This window comes from Syngnathus scovelli, chromosome 2, assembly GCF_024217435.2.
Source record: "Syngnathus scovelli strain Florida chromosome 2, RoL_Ssco_1.2, whole genome shotgun sequence".
In the NCBI taxonomy this organism is placed as follows: Eukaryota; Metazoa; Chordata; class Actinopteri; order Syngnathiformes; family Syngnathidae; genus Syngnathus; species Syngnathus scovelli.
Window position 1 is genome coordinate 11,420,075 of NC_090848.1, and position 20,282 is coordinate 11,440,356.

At 42.0% G+C, this 20,282-nt stretch overlaps 3 protein-coding genes and 1 non-coding gene across 5 annotated transcripts; 3 read left to right on the forward strand and 1 right to left on the reverse strand.

The window, feature by feature from the left end:
- Nucleotides 1–1,457: 1,457 nt before the first annotated feature.
- Nucleotides 1,458–6,503, forward strand: LOC125989270 (kelch repeat and BTB domain-containing protein 12-like). Of its 2 annotated transcripts, none has more exons than XM_049755441.2 (10): nucleotides 1,458–1,703; nucleotides 2,427–2,608; nucleotides 2,687–2,868; nucleotides 2,955–3,075; nucleotides 3,250–3,483; nucleotides 3,576–3,928; nucleotides 3,994–4,267; nucleotides 4,604–4,751; nucleotides 4,830–5,027; nucleotides 5,487–6,503. In XM_049755441.2, the coding sequence occupies exons 2-10, from the start codon at nucleotides 2,438–2,440 to the stop codon at nucleotides 5,633–5,635; spliced, it is 1,830 nt and encodes a 609-aa protein (XP_049611398.1). In that variant the 5' UTR covers nucleotides 1,458–1,703; nucleotides 2,427–2,437; the 3' UTR covers nucleotides 5,636–6,503. The 2 variants fall into 2 exon arrangements, with proteins under 2 accessions (XP_049611398.1, XP_049611397.1); XM_049755440.2 differs by having other exon boundaries at nucleotides 1,461–1,703; nucleotides 2,943–3,075.
- Nucleotides 6,504–6,616: 113 nt separating this feature from the next.
- LOC125989269 (NUAK family SNF1-like kinase 1) lies at nucleotides 6,617–16,169 on the forward strand. The gene is made up of 7 exons (XM_049755439.2): nucleotides 6,617–7,063; nucleotides 10,493–10,613; nucleotides 10,879–11,030; nucleotides 12,144–12,209; nucleotides 13,320–13,439; nucleotides 13,617–13,749; nucleotides 13,948–16,169. The coding sequence occupies exons 1-7, from the start codon at nucleotides 6,785–6,787 to the stop codon at nucleotides 15,027–15,029; spliced, it is 1,953 nt and encodes a 650-aa protein (XP_049611396.1). The 5' UTR covers nucleotides 6,617–6,784; the 3' UTR covers nucleotides 15,030–16,169.
- Nucleotides 16,170–16,891: 722 nt separating this feature from the next.
- trnae-cuc (transfer RNA glutamic acid (anticodon CUC)) lies at nucleotides 16,892–16,963 on the reverse strand. Its single transcript has one exon. It is a non-coding gene; the product is annotated as a tRNA-Glu (tRNA).
- Nucleotides 16,964–17,817: 854 nt separating this feature from the next.
- On the forward strand, nucleotides 17,818–19,761 carry cfap20 (cilia and flagella associated protein 20). Its single transcript, XM_049754883.2, has 6 exons — nucleotides 17,818–18,175; nucleotides 18,381–18,460; nucleotides 18,561–18,672; nucleotides 18,761–18,949; nucleotides 19,384–19,497; nucleotides 19,606–19,761. Exons 1-6 carry the CDS (start codon nucleotides 18,092–18,094, stop codon nucleotides 19,609–19,611), a joined length of 585 nt encoding a protein of 194 aa, XP_049610840.1. The 5' UTR covers nucleotides 17,818–18,091; the 3' UTR covers nucleotides 19,612–19,761.
- Nucleotides 19,762–20,282: the final 521 nt, after the last annotated feature.

Below are 20,282 nucleotides of genomic sequence, written 5' to 3' on the forward strand. Positions count from 1 at the left end.
ACAGATGGACGGATAGACGAACGGATGGATGGATATGATTTCACTGTCATAGCGGCTCATACCGCAGTACCTACTCATTACATTTTCTAGGTGTACCTAATTTTGTGACTGGTACACATCTCTCAAAAAATGCTTATTAAAACCATAGACTCAATTCACAAAAAAATTTCATCAACCATTTAGGATGAAAGTCTCGTCAGGTTTACCGTTGAGCTTGAGATGAGCTCAACCCTGGTGGTCAACCATTACAATCACTCAACCATCCACTAAATAAGCGTGACTATGATAACAGCAAAGGTTTGTTGATGTCAGTGTAGCATAATTTCGGAAACCGTCTAACTATTTCCACACACATTGTAGCACACGGTGTAACAAAACAAAGTAACCATTTATCCGAGGTCCGTTTAATCAGTGACACCTAATCAGGAGCTGTGTGTACGTGTGCGCCGTCACACTCTAGATGCACTTTAAGTTGGCCACGGTTAGAGGTGGACACTTGAATTTGGCCAAAGAAACTGGCTTCTATTTTGAATTGAAAAAAGTATATTTTGGTCATATTAATAATAATACAACAAACTGAGAAACTGAGGTCACACCATAAGAACTGAGCAGGTCACGTTATCTGAAGTTATCGGAACTGTCACTTGCTGTATATTACAAAGTATCCAAAAAGATTTGATACAGACGGATCTCAGTGTTGCCAAGATAATGGGTACTTAAGATTTGGAATGATGTTCCCAGGACATTTTGCCCACCGCTGGGAAAATAAAAGGCAGCCGTGACATCCCATTATGAGATCACTTGCTTATCGGAAGTTGAATAGTTGTGACATACGTCATGAAAATAAAACTACGTTCAGAAAATATATATATATAATGTACAAAGAGTATAACAAGCCAAGGTGTTAATGGTTTCTTATCTTGATGTGTTTCTGCAATTGAATCCATCTTTCAGTGGGGGCGTAGCCTATGTGCAAGATTGTAAACAGGGAGTAGGATTACTCAGAGATGATTTCTGGATGATAACATGTTTGTAAGAAAAATGTGTTTGCATTTCTAGAGATTGACTGAAAAGTGATTCTCCCATCTATGTAGTTGCGGTCCCACTATTTGAGGGATTTTGGGGGGGTGATAAATTGTAACTGAGTTGACTTTTTGAATATAATTCCACTGTCTACCACTAGATGGGAGCATACCATTTTGTTTAAGTGCTCATTATTTTTGTATTCATTGCTCTTGTTCACTATCATTGTTAGTTTTAATATGTTTGTGTTGTTTCAAAAGTGTGCTTAAAGGCCTTTAATGAAATAAGTGTCATAATTGCTCTAAGGAATGCAGATGAATTTTTCAAATAGGATATTTCTACAGTATATTGGAGAGTCCACTCACTGTGCAGGTGGTCTGGTAGGGAATTACTGTATATCAGTGTACGTGCAAACCTGTTAAATGTGTGTGTTTGGAGGGGGGGGACTCTAGATATTTATTTGTCATTGGCAGCCACTCGTGGAAACTTGAAGAAACCAAAGGTCCAAGTAGTCTTGCTGGTCTATTTTAAACCCTTCTGCCAGTAAACACTTGCCCACCGCCTTGCCCGAAGTACACAAGACAGGACTAGCAGCCATCACAACTACAACTGAGAGTAAAAAAAAAATCGAGCTCTTCTTAGCCCAAAGACGCCTAAATGATCTGAGTAGGACACTCCTGGTATGATTGCCACAAATGGCATGCTTTGCTACGAAGTCATACATGCATGTGACTGCTAACATTGCAAAATTGCTTTGTGAAATCTGGCCTGCATGTTAGCACTCAAATGTGCAGTTGTCCTTTCTCCGACAGCGTGATTTCAGTGGGAGGGTTTGAAGCCACATAGCACAGTCGATGAGGGCTAGCCTAAAAAATCTGAACTTGAAGGTTCAGATCCAGGCTCTGGTGTTCCATGATATATTTAATGCCAGAGATCATGTTGTGCCCTTCTCCATAATGTTACTTTTTGAACTTGTGATGTTATGAATTTGCCCTAAGACCATGGCTTGGGCATTAAGGTGTAACTTTAATCCTCTCTAAATATAAAGGCTATGCACACTTGCAGAATGAATAAATAAATAAATAAATAAATAAATAAATAAATAAATAAATAATCTCACTGAAAATCTCACACTCACTGAAAATATATATTTTTTTCAAATTGTGTTGAACAGAATATAGGTCACATTTGTAATGGTGTAAAAAGTTTTTTGTTATTTTAGTCTTGTTTTTTTATTTTACAAAAACCTGGCATTTGAACAGGGGTGTGTAGACCTTTTATAATTATGTGCTATAGAACATGGATAGTATAACAGCAATGCTATTAGTCTGTGAATGAAGACTGCCATTTTCTGCATGCACAGCACGGATAAGAAAATGTTTAAACAATACGTCTGTGCGCAGGAATCAGTCGAATGGATACTCTCCTGGTGGCCACCGCTCAGGCTGAGCATGGAGCACATCTTCTTAGGCAACTGGAGAAGATGAGAACTACCCAGGAGCTTACTGACGTGGTTCTAGTTGCTGGCGGCATTTCCTTCGCCTGCCACAAGGCGGTGCTGTCTGCATTTAGCCCATACTTCCAGGTGCTTGTCAGTCTCCCTCCACGTTAACACTAATAGGAGTTGGTTCATGTGATCATTTTAATTTCTGTTTATGTCCAGGCCATGTTTACATGTGGTCTAAAAGAAACAAGGGGAGGCGAAGTACCCCTGAGAGACACTTCAGCTCACAGCTTGGAGCTTCTTCTGGGATACATGTACCGTGCTGAACTCTACCTGTCCAACGACAACATCCAGGCAGTGTCTGCTGCCGCCTTCCTGCTTCATGTCGATGGAGCATTCCGGTGGGAAAAAGACTGGGACCATTTGCTTATTAAATCAGTGGGACATTCTGAGTAAAACATTGACGCTACTGTAGGTTATGTCAAAGGCACATGGAGGCCAGGATGGACGCTTCCAACTGTGTTGGTCTTTACCACTGGGCCAGAGACTTGGGGGCCACAAGTTTGGCTGACTGTGCTTTTCGATACCTTTGTCAACACTTTACACAGGTGCGAATTTCACTTTTTTGTGTGTCCATGATGTTGAATTGATTGATGGCAATGATGGCTATGATGCTCAAGCACCCAGCAGAGCAGAGGCCCTCTTGAAATCGCGGTTTATTATTCTTCCGCTTGTTCCTCTTCAAATTGTGTTGCCAGTTTACAGTCAGTTTTTTCCCCAAGGTTTGTGAAGAAGAGGAAGTTCTGGATTTGGATGCTCAAAGTCTTGCAGATCTGCTGGCATCGGATGACCTGAACATCTCCCAGGAGGAGGTGGTACTGGAGCTGGTGTTGCGTTGGGTGGCGAAGCGGCGAGGGGATTCGCAGAGTGAATCTCAGGCTGTGGAGTTGCTCGGGCGTGTCCGGCTGGAGCTTGTGGATCCCGTGTTCCTGCAAAAAGCGAGGAGGAGAAACCCGGTAGGAATAGAAAAAGAAGATAGACATGCCTTTGGGTTGATCATGTGACAAGAACAATATATTCATTGTTTATTGTGTATGTTGTGCACCAGGTTTTGCTGCGAGACTTTGAGTGCTTTCGGATGTTTGACACGGCTCTCCAGAACTCATGCCAGGCATCGGCCCCGCCTCGACAAACACTTCGCTACGGGATGGAGACCACCAACTTCCTGATCTGCTTGGGAGACGTGGACAAGGATGGGGTTCCATCCCGGCGTGGGGGCCGTGCTGATCTAAATTTTTGCTTCGCTCCCCAAGACAGAAAGACTCACTACATACCTTCTCCTCTGAAGGGCTCAACGGGGTTTCGTCAGATCTCAGGGGGCGCTGTGACTCGTGACAATACCATAGTGGTCGCCGTGGAGGCAGAAGATGAACATAGAATGAAGAGAGTGGATCTCTACAGGTGGACACAGGAACCGCGTGTCACTATTTTGATTCACCACCTGACCTGATTTGTTTGTGTTCCAGGTACAATTCTGCCGAGGAGTCTATCTGGGTCGAACTTTGTTCGGCGGAACATAGGGACATGTATGCTTTCGGGCTGCTGGGTGACGCAGTCTACGTGATTGGCGGTCAGATGAAAGTGCACCATCATTACGTCATCACAGACAGTGTGATGAGGTGGTCGCTAAGGAGAGGTGGCAGCTGGATCTCTTTCGCCCCGCTGCCTCTTCCTTTAGCTTGCCACAGCACTGTTAGCCTCAAGGATCGTCTTTATGTGCTGGGAGGATGGTCGCCACAGGTACAAACATGTATTTGATGAATGAAGGCCACAAATGTGATTAAAGGGGAAAGTACGACTTCACGAACTAGCCTCGGCTTGTAAGATAGCATTCAGACTGTGAGCAGGCCAACGTTCACCATGGATGCTAAGTCGGTAGCATGACTTATGTAATAGAATTGCAAAACAAGGCTGCATTCAAGACTCCCCAATAGTCTTTTGCTGTTCCATTTACCTTTATGAACAAGGCCATAGATTCTAATTTTGAGACTATTCTGCAAAGCTTAGTGATTAGATATCATACAGGATGTGGAGTGAAATCCTGTGACCCTAGTGGCTTTGTTTTCCCCTCTATAGAGCCATCCAGATGAAGAACCAGACAAGCTGAATAACCGAGTGTTTCAGTTTGATCCCGGTAAAGACCGATGGAAAGAATGCGCTAGGATGAAGTACTCCAGGTATCGCTTTGGCTCTGCCGTTCTCAATGGAGAAATCTACATTTTAGGTCTGATCTCAAGACAACAAATGTGTATGTGTGATGGGGAAAAAAATCAGGGAAAGGTGATACCGTTGTTTTCTTCAGGTGGCATTGGATGTGATGGAGAGGACCTCGGCCAATCACGTCGCTCTCTGAGCTCTGTAGAGATTTACAACCCAGAAACAGACACGTGGAGGCTCGGCCCGACTCTGCCCACGTCCTTGCTGTCCCTCCGAAACAACACCACAAATGCAGGAGTAGTGCAAGGGAAGCTGTATCTCTGCGGATACTACAAGGGGGCAAGTAGGTTTCGAATTCTAGATAAGAGGTTATTCAAAACTGGATTTTTTGGGGGGTCAAAACACAGCTTTAACTTTAAAGCCATATCACCACGCCCTATAGGTCAGGGATTGATTGAACGGAAATGATAAATTATTGTAACGTTTTCAAGAATAAAATTGATTTCTTATTTAGACTTGATTTAATATCCAGCTAATTTTGTGAATCATTTACCCATCCCAATGATGTCAAATGTAGCTAAGATTCCCAAAATAGACATACAGATGCAAAGAAATAGCCTATGATAGCTATCCTCCTTCGGTGCAAAATAAAATTCTGCCAAAGCAGTGGTCTAGAGTTACCTCTTGGTTGTAATGGTGGTCCCTTGGACAAAACCAGTTGAGAACCCCTGCTATAGATAACAGTCTGTTGTAGAGTCTCGTAAACCGTACTTTATATGTATGTTGTCTATTTTGGCTACAGGCCGTCATGAGATCATCACCAAGGAGGTTTTGGAATTGGACCCTGCCGAGAACGTGTGGGCAGTGGTAGAAAGACACGCAGCAATGCACGACAGCTATGATGTCTGCGTGGTGGCTAACCTCAATCCTCGTGACCTCATCACACAATGAGACTTCCCTTTATGGCTCGGAGGGATGACAACGTTTGAACCGAGGAGCCGAGGGAGGCGAACTTCTGACCTTATATGAAAATTTATGGCCTGAGTTGCCCTCCCGAGAAATGCAAACTGTCTGTGGATGTGAGAACTCTGGACGGTCTTGTTGAGCAAACAAGCCGAGGTTGGGGTTTTCTGCAAATGAGGAAAGTAAGGTCTTAGATCGTCAGTCATAAAGTTAGGAAATTTAGATTGTGTGAGTTTTCATGAGACTATGAATGAATCTATTGTTTAGATCGAAATGATCTAAATAATGATTGCATTATTGAATTGAATGGTTAGCATTTTACATTCGTTGTAATTGTGTTTTCTTTGCCCCTGTTAGGATTTGCTTTAATGTGGCTAAACAAATTAACTGGGCTTGCTTTTGACAGAATGTCTGTGTGCCTCTTGTGGTGGGAAGTAACAGAGCACATTTTTTCAGGTATCTGCATGGGAGTGTTTATTTTTCTGACGAAACGATGCAAAAAATGGTGAGAGGTCATGTCAACCGTGGTTGAGATCTTGATTGAAAAACGGACAGCAGCAACTTGAAGGAACGTGGGGCACTGATACTGACAGCGCAGCAAAAGCGCGAGCCACATCCAGGCATTATTTAAAATGATTTGGGTTTATATGTTGTCGGCTACAAGAACAAAACACATTGCAATTTTGCATTGCTTATTTTGCATTTGTTTTGTTGTTTTTGCCAAGCAAATTTGGTGTTGTCTATAGTGTTGTCAAAATTTGCAGCAGTGTGTGCAATTCTTTTCTCGTAATTTCTCTTTAATCATCTTTGCACATTTGGAAAAAGTAGACAATAAATAAAACTAATTTATTAATAACAGATGTGATTTTTTTTTGTTCATGCCATGAGCCGCTAAAAATAGTTATGCGTGCGATCACTTTTTCCACATTTGCATATAGAAAAAAGAAGTCAATTACTACAATAGAACTAAGTGACAGCTGGTGGTTGGCTCCGCCCATCGGTAACCACTAGGCTTTTGGCCACGCTTGCCTGTTGCTTGGAGTTTACTGCTGGTACAGCGGTGTACTGTGTGACTGCTTCCCAACCCAACTGCCCATCAGGCTCCTGAATGTGCAACATATTGTGTGGTCTCGCGCGATGGGCAGACGTGATGGCGACAGCAGAGGCGCGATGAACACCGGCGAGCGCTCGGAGCTCGGCTACCCGCAGGACTCCCGTCGCAGGCTTGGCGGACGCGCAGGCGTGTGCGGCTTGGAATCGGACGCAGACGTGGATGCGGCGGGCCGGCCGGTGATGGAGGTGAAGAAGCACCAGCACAAACATAACTTGAAACACCGCTACGAGCTGATGGAGACGCTGGGGAAGGGCACCTACGGCAAAGTGAAGAAGGCGGTGGACAGGGCAAGCCTCCAAACGGTACGGACATAATGATGCTTACAAACGAGGAGCTGACGTACTGTAGTTATTACTGGAACGTGTATTTCAGTGTATTCTTTTAACATAAGTGTAATATTTGAACAAACAGTTTTTACTGGCCTCTGATTTCAAATTTGAAAGTAATTTGTTATTTATATAATACACGGTGATCATATATTTGTATGAGTTTACAGTTATAAAGGCAAGGTAGTGATTGCTCTGGCATAAACGAATTTGGCATCCTTGTAGTATTGTTGTTTCAGTAGAGAGTTTGGGGGGGGCTATATCTCAGTTTTGTGTCGTGCGTGTGAGCACAAAAAAAGAAAAAGAAATCAGCAGTAAGAAAATCATGACGTGCCATGATATCTGCTAGCCAGAAGCTGAGCTGCACGGTGTTTGTTTGCACTGTGGCTTACATACACAGTGTCTGACAAATATAGTGTCATCCCAGTTTTCTCAATCCATATATAGTACTGCACATAGATTGTGTGTACATTTGTCTATGTGTGTGTGTGTGTGTATATATTTGTGAGCTCATGTTTCGGATGCTGCTCTTGTTTCATGTGCAACCAGGCTGAGATGCCTTTGGACTGACTCACTCAGCACTTGAACGAACGGATAAACTTTTCCACAATAGGTCTGCCTCACAATGGAGTATGACTCCACATACACACACACACACAGAACGATGTATTACATTTTAAATATCAATTTAAACAGAATTGTGTGACAAATACTCTCATGTAGTTATCCCATAATCTGTTGCTGAGACTCCATCCGCTCCAAATGCCTTTCGGCCTTTGTAGTAAACAAACACAATGTGATAGGCATAATCCTTTTTTATACAGAGGCCGTTGAGGCAAAACCGGCACATTTTCTTTGGCTGTCTCCGCCAGAACTGTGAGATCAGAAAGGATCGGGGAGACTTTTTGGAAGACTAGGCTGCTAAAGATTGAGCTTTGCAAACGTGGGCATGTGAGTGAGTAAGTGTGGTGTGAGTGGTTTCAGTCGGGCAAGGGTAAATGCTGAATTCCTTGCACCACTAGTGTGCACATACCAAGGATTCTTTGCAACAAAACGGACATTATTTTTGGAAAGGGGGCCGAGGGAGCTGTTGTTTGATAGTGAGCATGGGGAGAAGGAGGAAGAGATCAGTATGGCTCTTGTTAAAGGATGGAAATGTAACCGAGGTATCAAACAGTGGCACTTACCAGGTCACTATCACGTTGGGTCGAGGAAAATGTGTTCCATCAAATATTCAGAAATGCAAGACAAACTTTTACTGAGCATAGCATATATTCGACTCGGAAGGGATATGTCAGGCTAATAAAAAGTGGTATCAGTGTGGGAGTATCGGAGCATTTTGGGGAGAAGGGCACAGGTGCACCGAATCGAGTCCCTCATAAGAATGTTTTGTCTTTCTAGACTTTTACTGCTGTGTGCTTATTGATCGTAAATTCAAATAATTTGTTGCATTATGCAATGACACTTTTGTGTGACCAATGGCAAATACCATTTGTCATCAATGACCAACATTTGTGGGAGTACTTTGTTATGTAGCAGGCTAATGCCATTGAAAATATTAATTGCACGGCTTGGATGATAGTAGTTTGGGGTTTTTCTTTATAGTTTTATTTAGTTTGACTTTTTTTCAAATTCCATTTTAGCATTAAAGAGCAAGTTTGTTCATTTTTTATTTGTTTGAATTCTTTTTCTAAAATGCTTCTTTTTTTACTGTTATTTATTTTAGTTTTAGCTTTTATTTTAAACAAATTGAGTATTTGTTAAGCGCAAGTTAGATTAAAAAAAAAGTCTAGAAATGTCCTATAAACTACAAGCCTCAAAATACTGCTTAAACTTGACAGTATGCCTCTGACTTAGTCATATCCTGTGAACGATAAAATAATATCTTAGACCTACCAGCCGTATACAGTAGCAGCTAAGTTTCCCCCTTGCTTATTTGGAGGCTCCTATCTCACACACAGGATGTTGTTTGAATGAACAATGCGGTATTGTTGGTCGGACGATTACTTTGGCGATCACACCGAGTTGTGACGCATACATCACACGTGTTCCCCCACATGAGATCACGCACTCAAACACATGCCACATTTTAAAATTGCTATCTTGGCCTTCAAGGCTGAACAACGGCTACAAATGTGTCTTTTCTACTGCTCTGGGTTCCCTTGAGCCAAATGCAGTGTCAAACCGTAAACACCATTTGATGCTATCTACTTGCCTTCCTTGTTTTGTGTCATTAAAGATGAGCGAGTAAGTCAACGTCCCCCCCCTCGTGCCTCCCTCACTTCCTCAGTCTGTCACATGCGCCACTCAGCTGACTGCCAATGAATACACGATGTGTTGACTTATTTTGAAGCCATCATCTTAAGATTCCGCTGACCTAACAGAGATGCGTCATCGATCCAGTTCATTTGAGGATGCAGTTGAATAAGAATACGAATCATAATTCCGGTTTTGAGAAGGTCACAGTGTGTTTTCATGCTTACATAAATGGCAGGGGTGACAGAGCGTGTGAATTGAACTTCGGAATGACTCATAAATGTTTATTTCCTTCAGCTGAGAATGCAGAGGAAAGGCCCGTTTGCCCGAGGGAGACTGGTCCAAACTCGCTCGTGCCCTCACTTGAGATAAACATTTATTGATCGATCCCACATGGATGGATTTGTTCTTGTTAAATTCGAGTAAGAATTTAGGAAAACACTACAGACATTTTTGTAGTGTTTATAAAACATGTTTTCCCTTTCTAATGTGGCCAAATGAGGCCTCATTACAGTACTGCAAATAGAAACATGCACTTGCATCCGATTGGCTGAGCCATTATAATTGTGTGTTACTAAATAAAATGCTCTACTATCTGTTGGGAGCATCTCATGCTGTTGGAACGAGGTGTCCTGTCCAGAGATGTTGTTGTGGAGGGTCTGTTCACGTGTCGCGTGTCTGCCTCCCATTTGGGGGTACAGTAAGTGCTCAGGATTAAGGAAAGGAGTGTGAAGAGTGCAGCTGTCATCCAGGATTTAAACCCCCATAATCACCTCTAATACCCAAGGATTGTATTTATGTCCATGTAAGCATCATCATATCACTGGTATTGATTCTTGTCTTTGTCTCCGTCTGCCTGTTTAGCAAATGGATGAAATTGATTCTTTTATTCGTTTGATTTGAGTGAATTTATAAGGAAGGCTGAAGGGGGGAAACTAATTGTTGTGCAATAGTTATAAAAAAAAGATTTGTTTTTTTGGCTTGTAAGTCAAAGCTAAAAATCAGTCAAACAATCAAGTCAAGTCAAGTTTATTTGTATAGCCCTAAATCACAAACAGTCTCAAAGGGCTTCACATAGCCAAAATTGAAAACAATAACTCCAATTTTGAAAAACGTCCACAACCATTTAATATGCGTTTCTTTTCTCAGGTGGCCATCAAGACAATCCGTAAGGAGCGCATCACAGACGACCTTGACAAAATTCACATCCAGAGGGAGATTGAGATTACCTCCTCGCTCCAGCACTCCTACATCATACGCTTCCTCGAGGGTAATGATTATTATGGCATTATGAATACTCAATACAAATCCATTGTCTGTCAACAAGGAACCAGCAATGTTCCAAAATTAGCATCCTGTAATTTAGTTTACTTGTAAAACTTGGAGTCAAATCACACCAATCTACAGTTTATTTTATTAGAGTCATATTGATCTGGCCTTTCCGAGATTCCAGCCTCTTAATATTTAATGACCTTTGCAATTTTCTTTCTTTGCAAGTGAAATTGATCTCAAATGTCTCCCCTGTGTCACTGCAGTGTTCGAGAGCCGCGATAAAATTGTGATCGTGATGGAGTACGCCAGCAAAGGCGAGCTATACGATTACATCCTGGGCAAGGGGAAACTTGCGGAAACAGAAGCCCGGAGCATCTTCCGGCAAATCACATCGGCTGTCCACTACTGCCACAAGGTTCAGACGCACACATCGAACGCACGGCAACTTGCACCGTCGTCGTTTAATGTGTTTGGCTCGAGATGAATTACAGCAGCATTCAACCCTGCCAGCAAATACAGCACTGATAAATCTGTTAAATCCTAATCCTGCAGGAAAAAAAAAATTGACTTCACTTCTCTTTGGGTTAAGAGCGCATTAGGCAGAGATTGAATGCGTACAGTCACACACTGACACATTTAACAAAGCACGTTTTATTTAATCAGCTTTATTTCAACTTCCATGTTGATGTAGGCACTTCAGAGGACTCATTTGGTTTAGATTATTTTCACATCAACCTGTGCTAGAAAATGAGTCGATTTATTTACAAGTGCATTGTTGTCAGAGTTAAGCGAGTGAGCATCATCGTTTCTTGTTACATTCCTTTCCTTTTAGCAGCTCTACTATTTCTTTCAAGAACCCCTCACGTTAAATACAGAGCTTATCATGCTGCTTTTACAGCTTTAAAGTGTTCAGGAAGGAGGATTTTCTCCGCCTTGTGCGCCGAAGACATTGCCCCAAAATAGACTTGAGTGTTCAAGTGTGAATGAATTATTGAATGTTCCGCTCCACCATGCAGGGCATGGCAAGAGTTTGTTGAGATGAGTAAAAATAATTCCTCGTGAGTCACTCTTCAGTCGAATTTACATGATTAATAGAATCAAGCAACACTTGTGTGGCTAAAATTTCGCATTGCTGATGCTCTTTATATTCAAATCTGCTGGATGTAATTAACAATGTAATGTGCTCGTTAGCCAATGACTTGTAACGGTAACTCATTGCAAAAAAAAAAAGTAGCTGAAAAGATTTTTGTTGTTGACTTTTTTAGGATTGGGGGGGAGGTTAGCAGCCCTGGATTCCACTAGAATAGATCCGCCCCTGCATTGAGCAGCATCTTCACATTCAAAACCAAAACAAGAGCAAACCACATGTCTTCCCGATTCAGATTTTCATTAGTTGTATAGTCTGCTTAAAAAATATATATCTGCCAAGGCAGCAGCACAAAAAGTTGGCTCAAACTTGATAAACCTCAAGAGAACATTATGATTGCATGCTGAGAGAAACATGATGGTTGTTTGCGATCTCCTGCAGAACGGTGTTGTGCATCGAGACCTTAAGCTGGAGAACATCCTTTTGGATCAAGATCTGAATGTGAAGGTATGGAAAAGCAGCAGCATCTAGAAATTGATCACTTTTGGTTGGGGGGGTCATCAATCAAGAATACATGAATCACAAAAGCTGATTATGAGATTAATTCAGTGTGTTGTCTTTAGTCCTCAGCTTTATAAAATATTGACTGATGGATTTGGGCTATGTGGGTTACTCAGCCAAGAAACCACAACCAGTACAAATATAGTCCCAAGGCTTAAAATCAAAAAGTTATTCCCTGCCTTATTTGGATATTTCATTCCATATATGGCAGCTGTGAAGGGAATGCAAAGAATCCTCTGGCAATTGCAGCAAACAAAGGTTGCAATTTAAGTGAGCACATGTGGAGACTGCTCAGCTGGACTTGGTTGTTTCCACTCCTTGGCTTCAACTAACTCGACTGTTACCAGCAGAAGGAAGTGAGCAATACGTGGACGTTTTTTTGTGTGTCTACAAGAAGAAGCAGCTGCGTAATGGCAATGAGTCAGACTGTGATGATTACGTCCTGTATTTGTTTTTTAGCGGTGTACAGTGGAATCAGCACAACGCAATCCACGAAGCTGGTTGACTTCCACCTTGCCGCTAGTTTAACAACTTTAATAAATTTAATGTTACTACTGTTTCTTTAGGTGTGTCATAGTTCACCTTACGGTCTTGTAAGCATCAGTTGTGCATTTTAGAACAACGTTACGCAGTTTTGTAATAACAACAATAACAACTGTGGTTGTTGTTATTCCAAAACAAATGTGTGTAATCGTCATCCCACAGCCGCCGCGGAAGTGAAGCTGCAGTGTTGACTATTTTTACCCGCTCAGACACTGATAGCGTGTTGGCGTGTGCATGGTAATAATCTCTTTAGATAAAGAGTCGACTGAGCATGTTAGCATGTGGTCCTCATGATTGTTCCATTACGTGACAAACTGTGAGCAGTCAGACGTTTTTGGACCTCACGTATCTTCTTCTCCATGTATTAACAAATATAAAACGGTCATAGTTTTTTATTAAATTTCTTCCACGAAAAGGCTTTGATATAAAATCACCGTTTTATGTGTTCACAAGTGTCTACAATGCATCATTTTTACGTCTTTAACAATACGTTCACGCTTGCTCACTTTGCAGCTGGCCGACTTTGGCCTTTCCAATCAGTACCAAAGAGGCACTCTGCTGCAGACCTTCTGTGGAAGTCCGCTCTATGCCGCCCCAGAAATAGTGAGTGGGCTGCCCTACCAGGGACCAGAGGTGGGTCAGAATAACATGGAGGAAGCAAATTGGCGCAGAAAAACGAAATGAGCTATTAATAACGGAATATTTTGGTGGCAATCATTGATTGTCCCATTCACTGAGTGCACCCGTGCATTTTGGGGACAGAGACTCTCCTCGCTTTGCTTTATTATGCATTATACCTGTGTGTGCCAGGTGGACTGCTGGGCGCTGGGTGTGCTTTTGTACGCACTGGTGTACAGCAGTATGCCATTTGATGGAGTCAGTCACTCCATCCTCAAAGAGCAGATATGCCACGGTCGCTATCGAAGACCCAACCCCCCCTCAGGTGCACTTTTACAATGTCTTTTTTATTAAAACACAATTATCGAATAGTGGCACTTGATTGTGTTACTTCAATGTTACTACTGAAGTTGGTAAATACAAACTCTAAAAAATATCAAAGAGGTGTAGGAGCTCTATTTATTTATCTATGTATTGGCGTGTGACATTGCAAATGACTCTCGACTTTTTCTTCCACCCCCAGACGCCTGCGCTCTTATCGACTGGCTGTTGACGGTGCGTGTGGACGAGAGGGCCACGATCGAGGACGTAGCCAACCACTGGTGGGTGAACTGGGGATACGAGGAGAGCGTGTGCGATTGCGCTTCATCAGCCCACCCGGACTGTCCCTCCCCCCTCCTGGCTCGCTACATTGACTGGCAGAATCGGGTTTCCGGCAATCTGGCTGCTGATCCCCATCATCAGCGTTACTTCAGCTTGCCTCTCCGGGCTGAGCGAGGAGGAAGAACGCGAGGAGGAACGTCCAACGTCCGAAAGTCTCGCAAGGAGAACGCTATTCCGCAGACTACACAAGGAGCCTGTGGTGGTGCTGCAACTTCTGGCTCCGCCTCCTCCGGAGAAAGAAAGAAACCCAAAAGTATTCTGAAACACCAGAGGAGCTTTGACTCTGTTTTGCACAGCCCTTCCAAAGAAAGTCCCCACTCGGGTTCCGTTGATCCCCATCTTTATCAAAAACATGCACTTGGTCACATTGATGCTGAAGTCCTATCCACCAGTCTGTCATCTCCCAGTACATTCAGACAGCCCTCCTCTAAAATGCCCAAAAAGGGGATACTTAAAAACCTTAATGAAGGGGAGACAGGTTATGTCTCCTCATCACGTGGAAGAGAGTCCAGACCAGGCGTCCAAGAGGATGATTCTGAAAACTCCCGCTTGAAAAAACAGCACACGTTTGTCCCAGCAGCAGAGGACAGTCCAACCATGCGCACAGAGGCGGTGAGAAGACGAAAGGGCATTCTCAAACGGAACGGCAAGTTCTCACGCAGTCTGGACCTTCCGGAGGAACAGTGCTCACCGCCGCTATTTCCAGACACTCTCCAACAGTTCCTCCGGGTCAAAATGGGGGCCGATGGACACCAAAGCCGCCCCTCAAGCGTGGTGAGCGAGGACAGCCTTTTCTCGAGCGACTCCTTCGACCTACTGGACTTCAGCACACAATCGCGCCGTGAGGTTTTTTGCCAGGGGGTGCAGAACAGCACATGTAACTCAGAGGAGGATCTGAGAGATGGAGCAGGTGAAAGTGAAGCAAGTGAGACCAAGTGGTGATCATGCGGTGGCTAATTTAAAGACCCTGTCAAGGGAAATCATATAATTGATTCTAAAGATGCTGTTCTTGTCATAAAATAATTCCTAAATTTATGTGCAAAGACTGACAAAAATGTAGAACTGAATTGTGGAGCTGAAGAGTTAAACTGTTTTTCAGTTTGTTTATCTGATTTTTGAGAGCACAGACAAAAGCTTGATTATTCACAGTTTTGAAGCCTTATTTTGCAAAAAAAAAATTATCATTCACATTTGACAGGTTGGTTTACATGTGGTTTGCCTTTTACAAGACATTTATTTTCACTTTTCAGGAACTTTACCTTTGAGCAGTCATTTCCCCATTTTAACAGCACTTCTATATTTACAGGATCGAAGAACTGCATTTGAGTGCTGCTAAAGTAAAGCACTTTTTCCCCGAATGGGTCACTGGAATTTCTCCAGGTGGGACTCAAACCACAAACCAGTCACACTGCTGCTCCCTTTGTTTGGATGTTATAACTCATTTTATGTTCAAATGAGTTTTGCACTATGGCTTTTGAATGCCACACACACCAATGTGTCAATATCATATAAACAATTACTATTCACCAACCGTTAACATCAAAAAGCCCAAAAGACATCATACAAATTGCATTCGTCTCAACCATCAGAACATGCAGGATATTTGTGCAATTCTGTGTAAAAGTGTGTTTCATGAGAAATATGTTTTTTCCTGCATCTTGGCTAATTTGTTCTTTCTCCACAGTTAATGGAAACTGTGTTTGAGACAGCACAGTATATAAATTGCCATGTGTTGATCAGGTTTCAGAATTACTATGCTAATTGGAAGTGGAAGTAGGCCTAGACTTGGTAGACTGGCAAATATCTATTTTTTTTTAATTTTTTTTTTGTGTTCATTATTTGTGGGGACCACAAGTGGGTAAAATGTGCGAGGCACTGACAACAGAAGCTCTGTTTTGTTTCCATAATTGGCTTTGGATCAAATATTCTAACACGAAGCACTCATGTCCAATGGTTCAGTCATGTTTCGTGAGTTTCACTGGTTGATTCTAATCCTTCTAATGTGAAATAAACATGTTCGATACTGTCGTGTAACGACAAAAAACAGTGTATTCACCAATAAAACACACAAGCATTAAGTCATATCTAGTAAAACTTGCCTGTTTTAATACACACATAGATAAGCCAGCCATGCTTCTGACACTTGGCTCACTCACACAGCAACGACATTATTATCTCCAAACAGTCGCACGTAGTTACATAACTGAAAGTATTTGAAGTGATAGGCTAGGTTGGAGTGTCCTGTGTGCACGAATTATAGTTTTATATCAGCTTTCTTGGGGTTGTTTATTCACAAGATTTCTGAGCAGCCTCAAGGAGCTCAGAAAGTCATGTGCGAGCTGCTGTTAAATCGTAGTGACTATTTTCCATCTATTTTCCATAAACAGCATCGGCTAATTGTCCTGAGCACTTAAATATGTAAGACATTCTAATAATCTCCACTAATAACTGGTGCAAAGTAGGGTGAAAGCAGTTCATGGCTAAGACTTGCAGCCAAGAGGCTTTCTTATTTGTTACTTCCGCACGTGAGGAGAAAGTATTATTGGGTGAACAAAAGCAGGCATTTTCTTCATTCACACTGATTGCTGAATTTTAAATAGAATGACTTTATTGTACGACTGATATACAACAAAGTTAAGATATTCTACTAGTGGGGGATATTGCCATGGGCCACTGGGAGCAATCAAGGGTTCAGTGTCTTGCTCAAGGACACTTTGACACGGTCACAAGGAATGAGGATAAAACCCACAACCTGTAAATGTGGAGACGAAGACTCTACAACTGAGCTACAGCTAAAAGTTGAGTTCCCTGACCGGGAATCGAACCCGGGCCGCGGCGGTGAGAGCGCCGAATCCTAACCACTAGACCACCAGGGACATGTTATCCAGTATAATGACTTGAAATGCGGGCAGGCTTGATGTGTAGCAAATTGCCAAATGGAAGCAAGATCTTTTAAATCGTTGCACTCAATTGCAAAATAATAGTCTTTATTTTCAAACAAGTCACTACAAAAGTAAAATAATCTAATATAATGGCTCAACAAAAACAAAAATCAAGTCATTGTCCTTGTTGAGATCATGCTGATGACAATTTGAGTCTTTCCTTTCTAGTAAATCCTCAGTCTCGCGCACGTTTAAACAGGCTTGATCTTGATGTCGTCGACGTCTTCATAATGGTTCTTCTTGAAGACCAACTTGGACTAGGTAAAGGGAGAAAAAAATTCATATAGCCAGGTTGGGTAAGAAGGGTGGCCTCAGCATAGTGATGCTCTTCTCAGTCAGGAAATGTCAGATGCTCAAGCGATATCATCTGGCCCACACTGTAGAGGGAAACTTGTTGTTTGGGTCTAAAATATACTCTGACACCAGGGCTGAAATATTTCTGACAAACGTTGTATATTATTCCAAAATAAGGGTCTTTCAACATCACTCGAACACGAAGGGAAAAAAGGTATTTAATTGACTTTTGCGCCACCTTGTGGTTGTTGATTGTGCTGACATACAGGACGATCAAATATAAAGAAGAGAACAAAATCAACGGTTTCTTTTACATTCTCTTCCTTTAACGCAACGTAACACCATTTTAAGGCACAATTGCAACATAGTACAAATCACTATTTATGAGTTTCTGGAAAGGTAATCGGACACGTTTGTCGCGAATTTATCTCCGTTTGTTTTCCAAACGGTTGCCCGGGGAGACCAAAGTGCTTCAAGGATAAAAACCCGGAGGGAACACTGCAACAATGGAAGATTCCTAGCAACACCAAAAACAGCGGGTGTTTTGCAACTCTGGGAGAAAAATGCGCTGAAATTCCAGATTACGACGAAGCTTGTTGGCGTTTCATTATTTTATTCATTCTATATCTGGCCAAGACGCTCAGTTTCCACGACGGAACGCTTTGGTTGCATTGCACGGAAACAGCGGGGACGGAAACGGAGCCAAGTGGAGCGTGTTGTCGCAGCTCAGTAATCCCGTACGGAGGACCCGTACAGAACGCGAAAATCATGTTCAAAAACACGTTCCAAAGTGGATTTCTTTCTATTCTATATAGTATCGGTAGCAAACCGCTTCAGATATGGGATAAGAAGGTAAACTTTTTGACGAAGTCGTTAGCTTCATTCATTGTGCCTTTCGCTAATGCTAATAGATGGATGAGCTGTAATTATTGTAGTTTCATTGTAAAGCAACGCTTCTCAACCTGTCTGCACCCTGCATTTGAGAGTAACATTGCTGCTGGATTTCAAAATATATTGTTTTATGACTTTACAACTGTGTTTTATTCTTGTTGACAAGGTACGGAATGGTCACATCAAGAGAATTACAGATAACGACATTCATTCACTGGTGTTGGAGGTCGAAGGTACAAACGTCAGGTGTGTGTCCACTGAAGGTCATCTTTAGACCCATGCTGTCTGCTTTGTGCCAACATTTCATTTGACATTCCTTTGTTAATCATTTTTGTCCTCCCTACAGTACTACCTATATCACCTGTCCAGCTGACCCAAAGAAGACACTGGGTATCAAGTTGCCTTTTCTTGTAATGATCATCAAAAACTTAAAGAAATATTTCACCTTCGAAGTTCAGGTACAGATATGAGAACGTTTCGTGTGTTGACAATAGAGAGGCAGAATTGACACTCTCTGCTCTTGTCCTCGTACATTTTTCCATTCAGGTGTTAGATGATAAAAATGTTCGACGGCGGTTTAGAGCGAGTAACTACCAGAGCACGACGCGAGTGAAGCCGTTCATCTGCACCATGCCAATGAGACTTGATGATGGCTGGAACCAGATTCAGTTCAATCTCTCAGACTTCACCAGAAGAGCCTACGGAACCAACTATATTGAGACGTTGCGTGTGCAGGTGACTTTGCCCGATTGTATTTGTTCGATATTTATACACTTGCATGTTACAATGAGTACAAGTGGCGCAATTTGGAATTTGACTCAAGTTACACTAACAGGGCATAGGTTAAGGTGAGGAGATTTCTGAACAGTTGCAAATAGCGGTCAGTACAATGAGCTGAGCAATTAATCAAATTAAAAAGGACATTACAGTGTCTGTGAATGCCATTTTTAATGCGCTAAGGCTGGGGAAAAAAATCACATGCGGTATGTCAACCCCCCAAAAAGAAATTATTGATTGCTTGTTCCTGTATTTGGTCTTTTTCTTAAATGCATTATTTGCATTTGTTCTGATTTAAAGAACCTCTTCAATTATACATGGCATATTTAATAAAGTTTGACATAAATGCTAGCCCACCGACAATTGTGTTATGTGACTTGCTTGTCTTTCAGATTCATGCTAACTGTCGTATCAGGAGGGTATATTTCTCAGACAGGCTCTACTCTGAGGATGAGCTCCCGGCCGAGTTCAAACTCTACGTCCCTGTCCAGAGCCAGAAGGCCAAGGTGAGAAACATACTTCACTGCTGTGACTGAATAATCTCATTGCCTTAATAAATAGTGTGTATATCTCACTCACGGCTCTTTTTTTTTTTTTTTTTTTTATCCTTGCAGCAGTAGAAGTCCTGAACAAACATGCAGCGTTTTCCCAAACCGGATGCATTGTTTGAGCTGTATAATAATGTGTGGGCGTTTGTGTAGTTATAATTTCTTGTGCTATTTTTATGAGGAGTGCTTTTTCAAATCTGTGAATAAAGGAGAATTTAAGTATTTTGTCCACAGCATGTTTGTTTGGAGCAGTGTCGCATAATATGAGATTTAAAAGTATGCTTCTTCGTGGTGTGACATGGATGTGAATAGGTTCTAATGGCTCAGTGCTGTTTGTTGCTGCTATCAGAAGTAGATAACGCTTTATGATCTGCTCACATTCAGACAAATAAAAGACTATTGAGATAAAAAAATGAGAAAGTGAAACAGAATTGTCTGTCTGTGGTCTGTCTCTGGTATCAGATATTTAGATTCACCCACCAAACTCGGTGTATTTGTTCTGTATGTTGTCATTTTTTGTTTTGGCAAAGGATTATTTATTATACAACTCTTAGTGGGGAGAAGATACTGCAAGATTATCGATTCCTTTTTATTTTGCTATTGATAGGAATATGTACAAGTAAAAGCTTGTATTCTATAAACTACGTAAAACATGTAGTCCGAAATCCAAATATTACCACGTAGAGCATTTATATGCAGAAAAAGAAAATTTGTGAAAGACGCCAAAACGTTTTTTTTCTCTC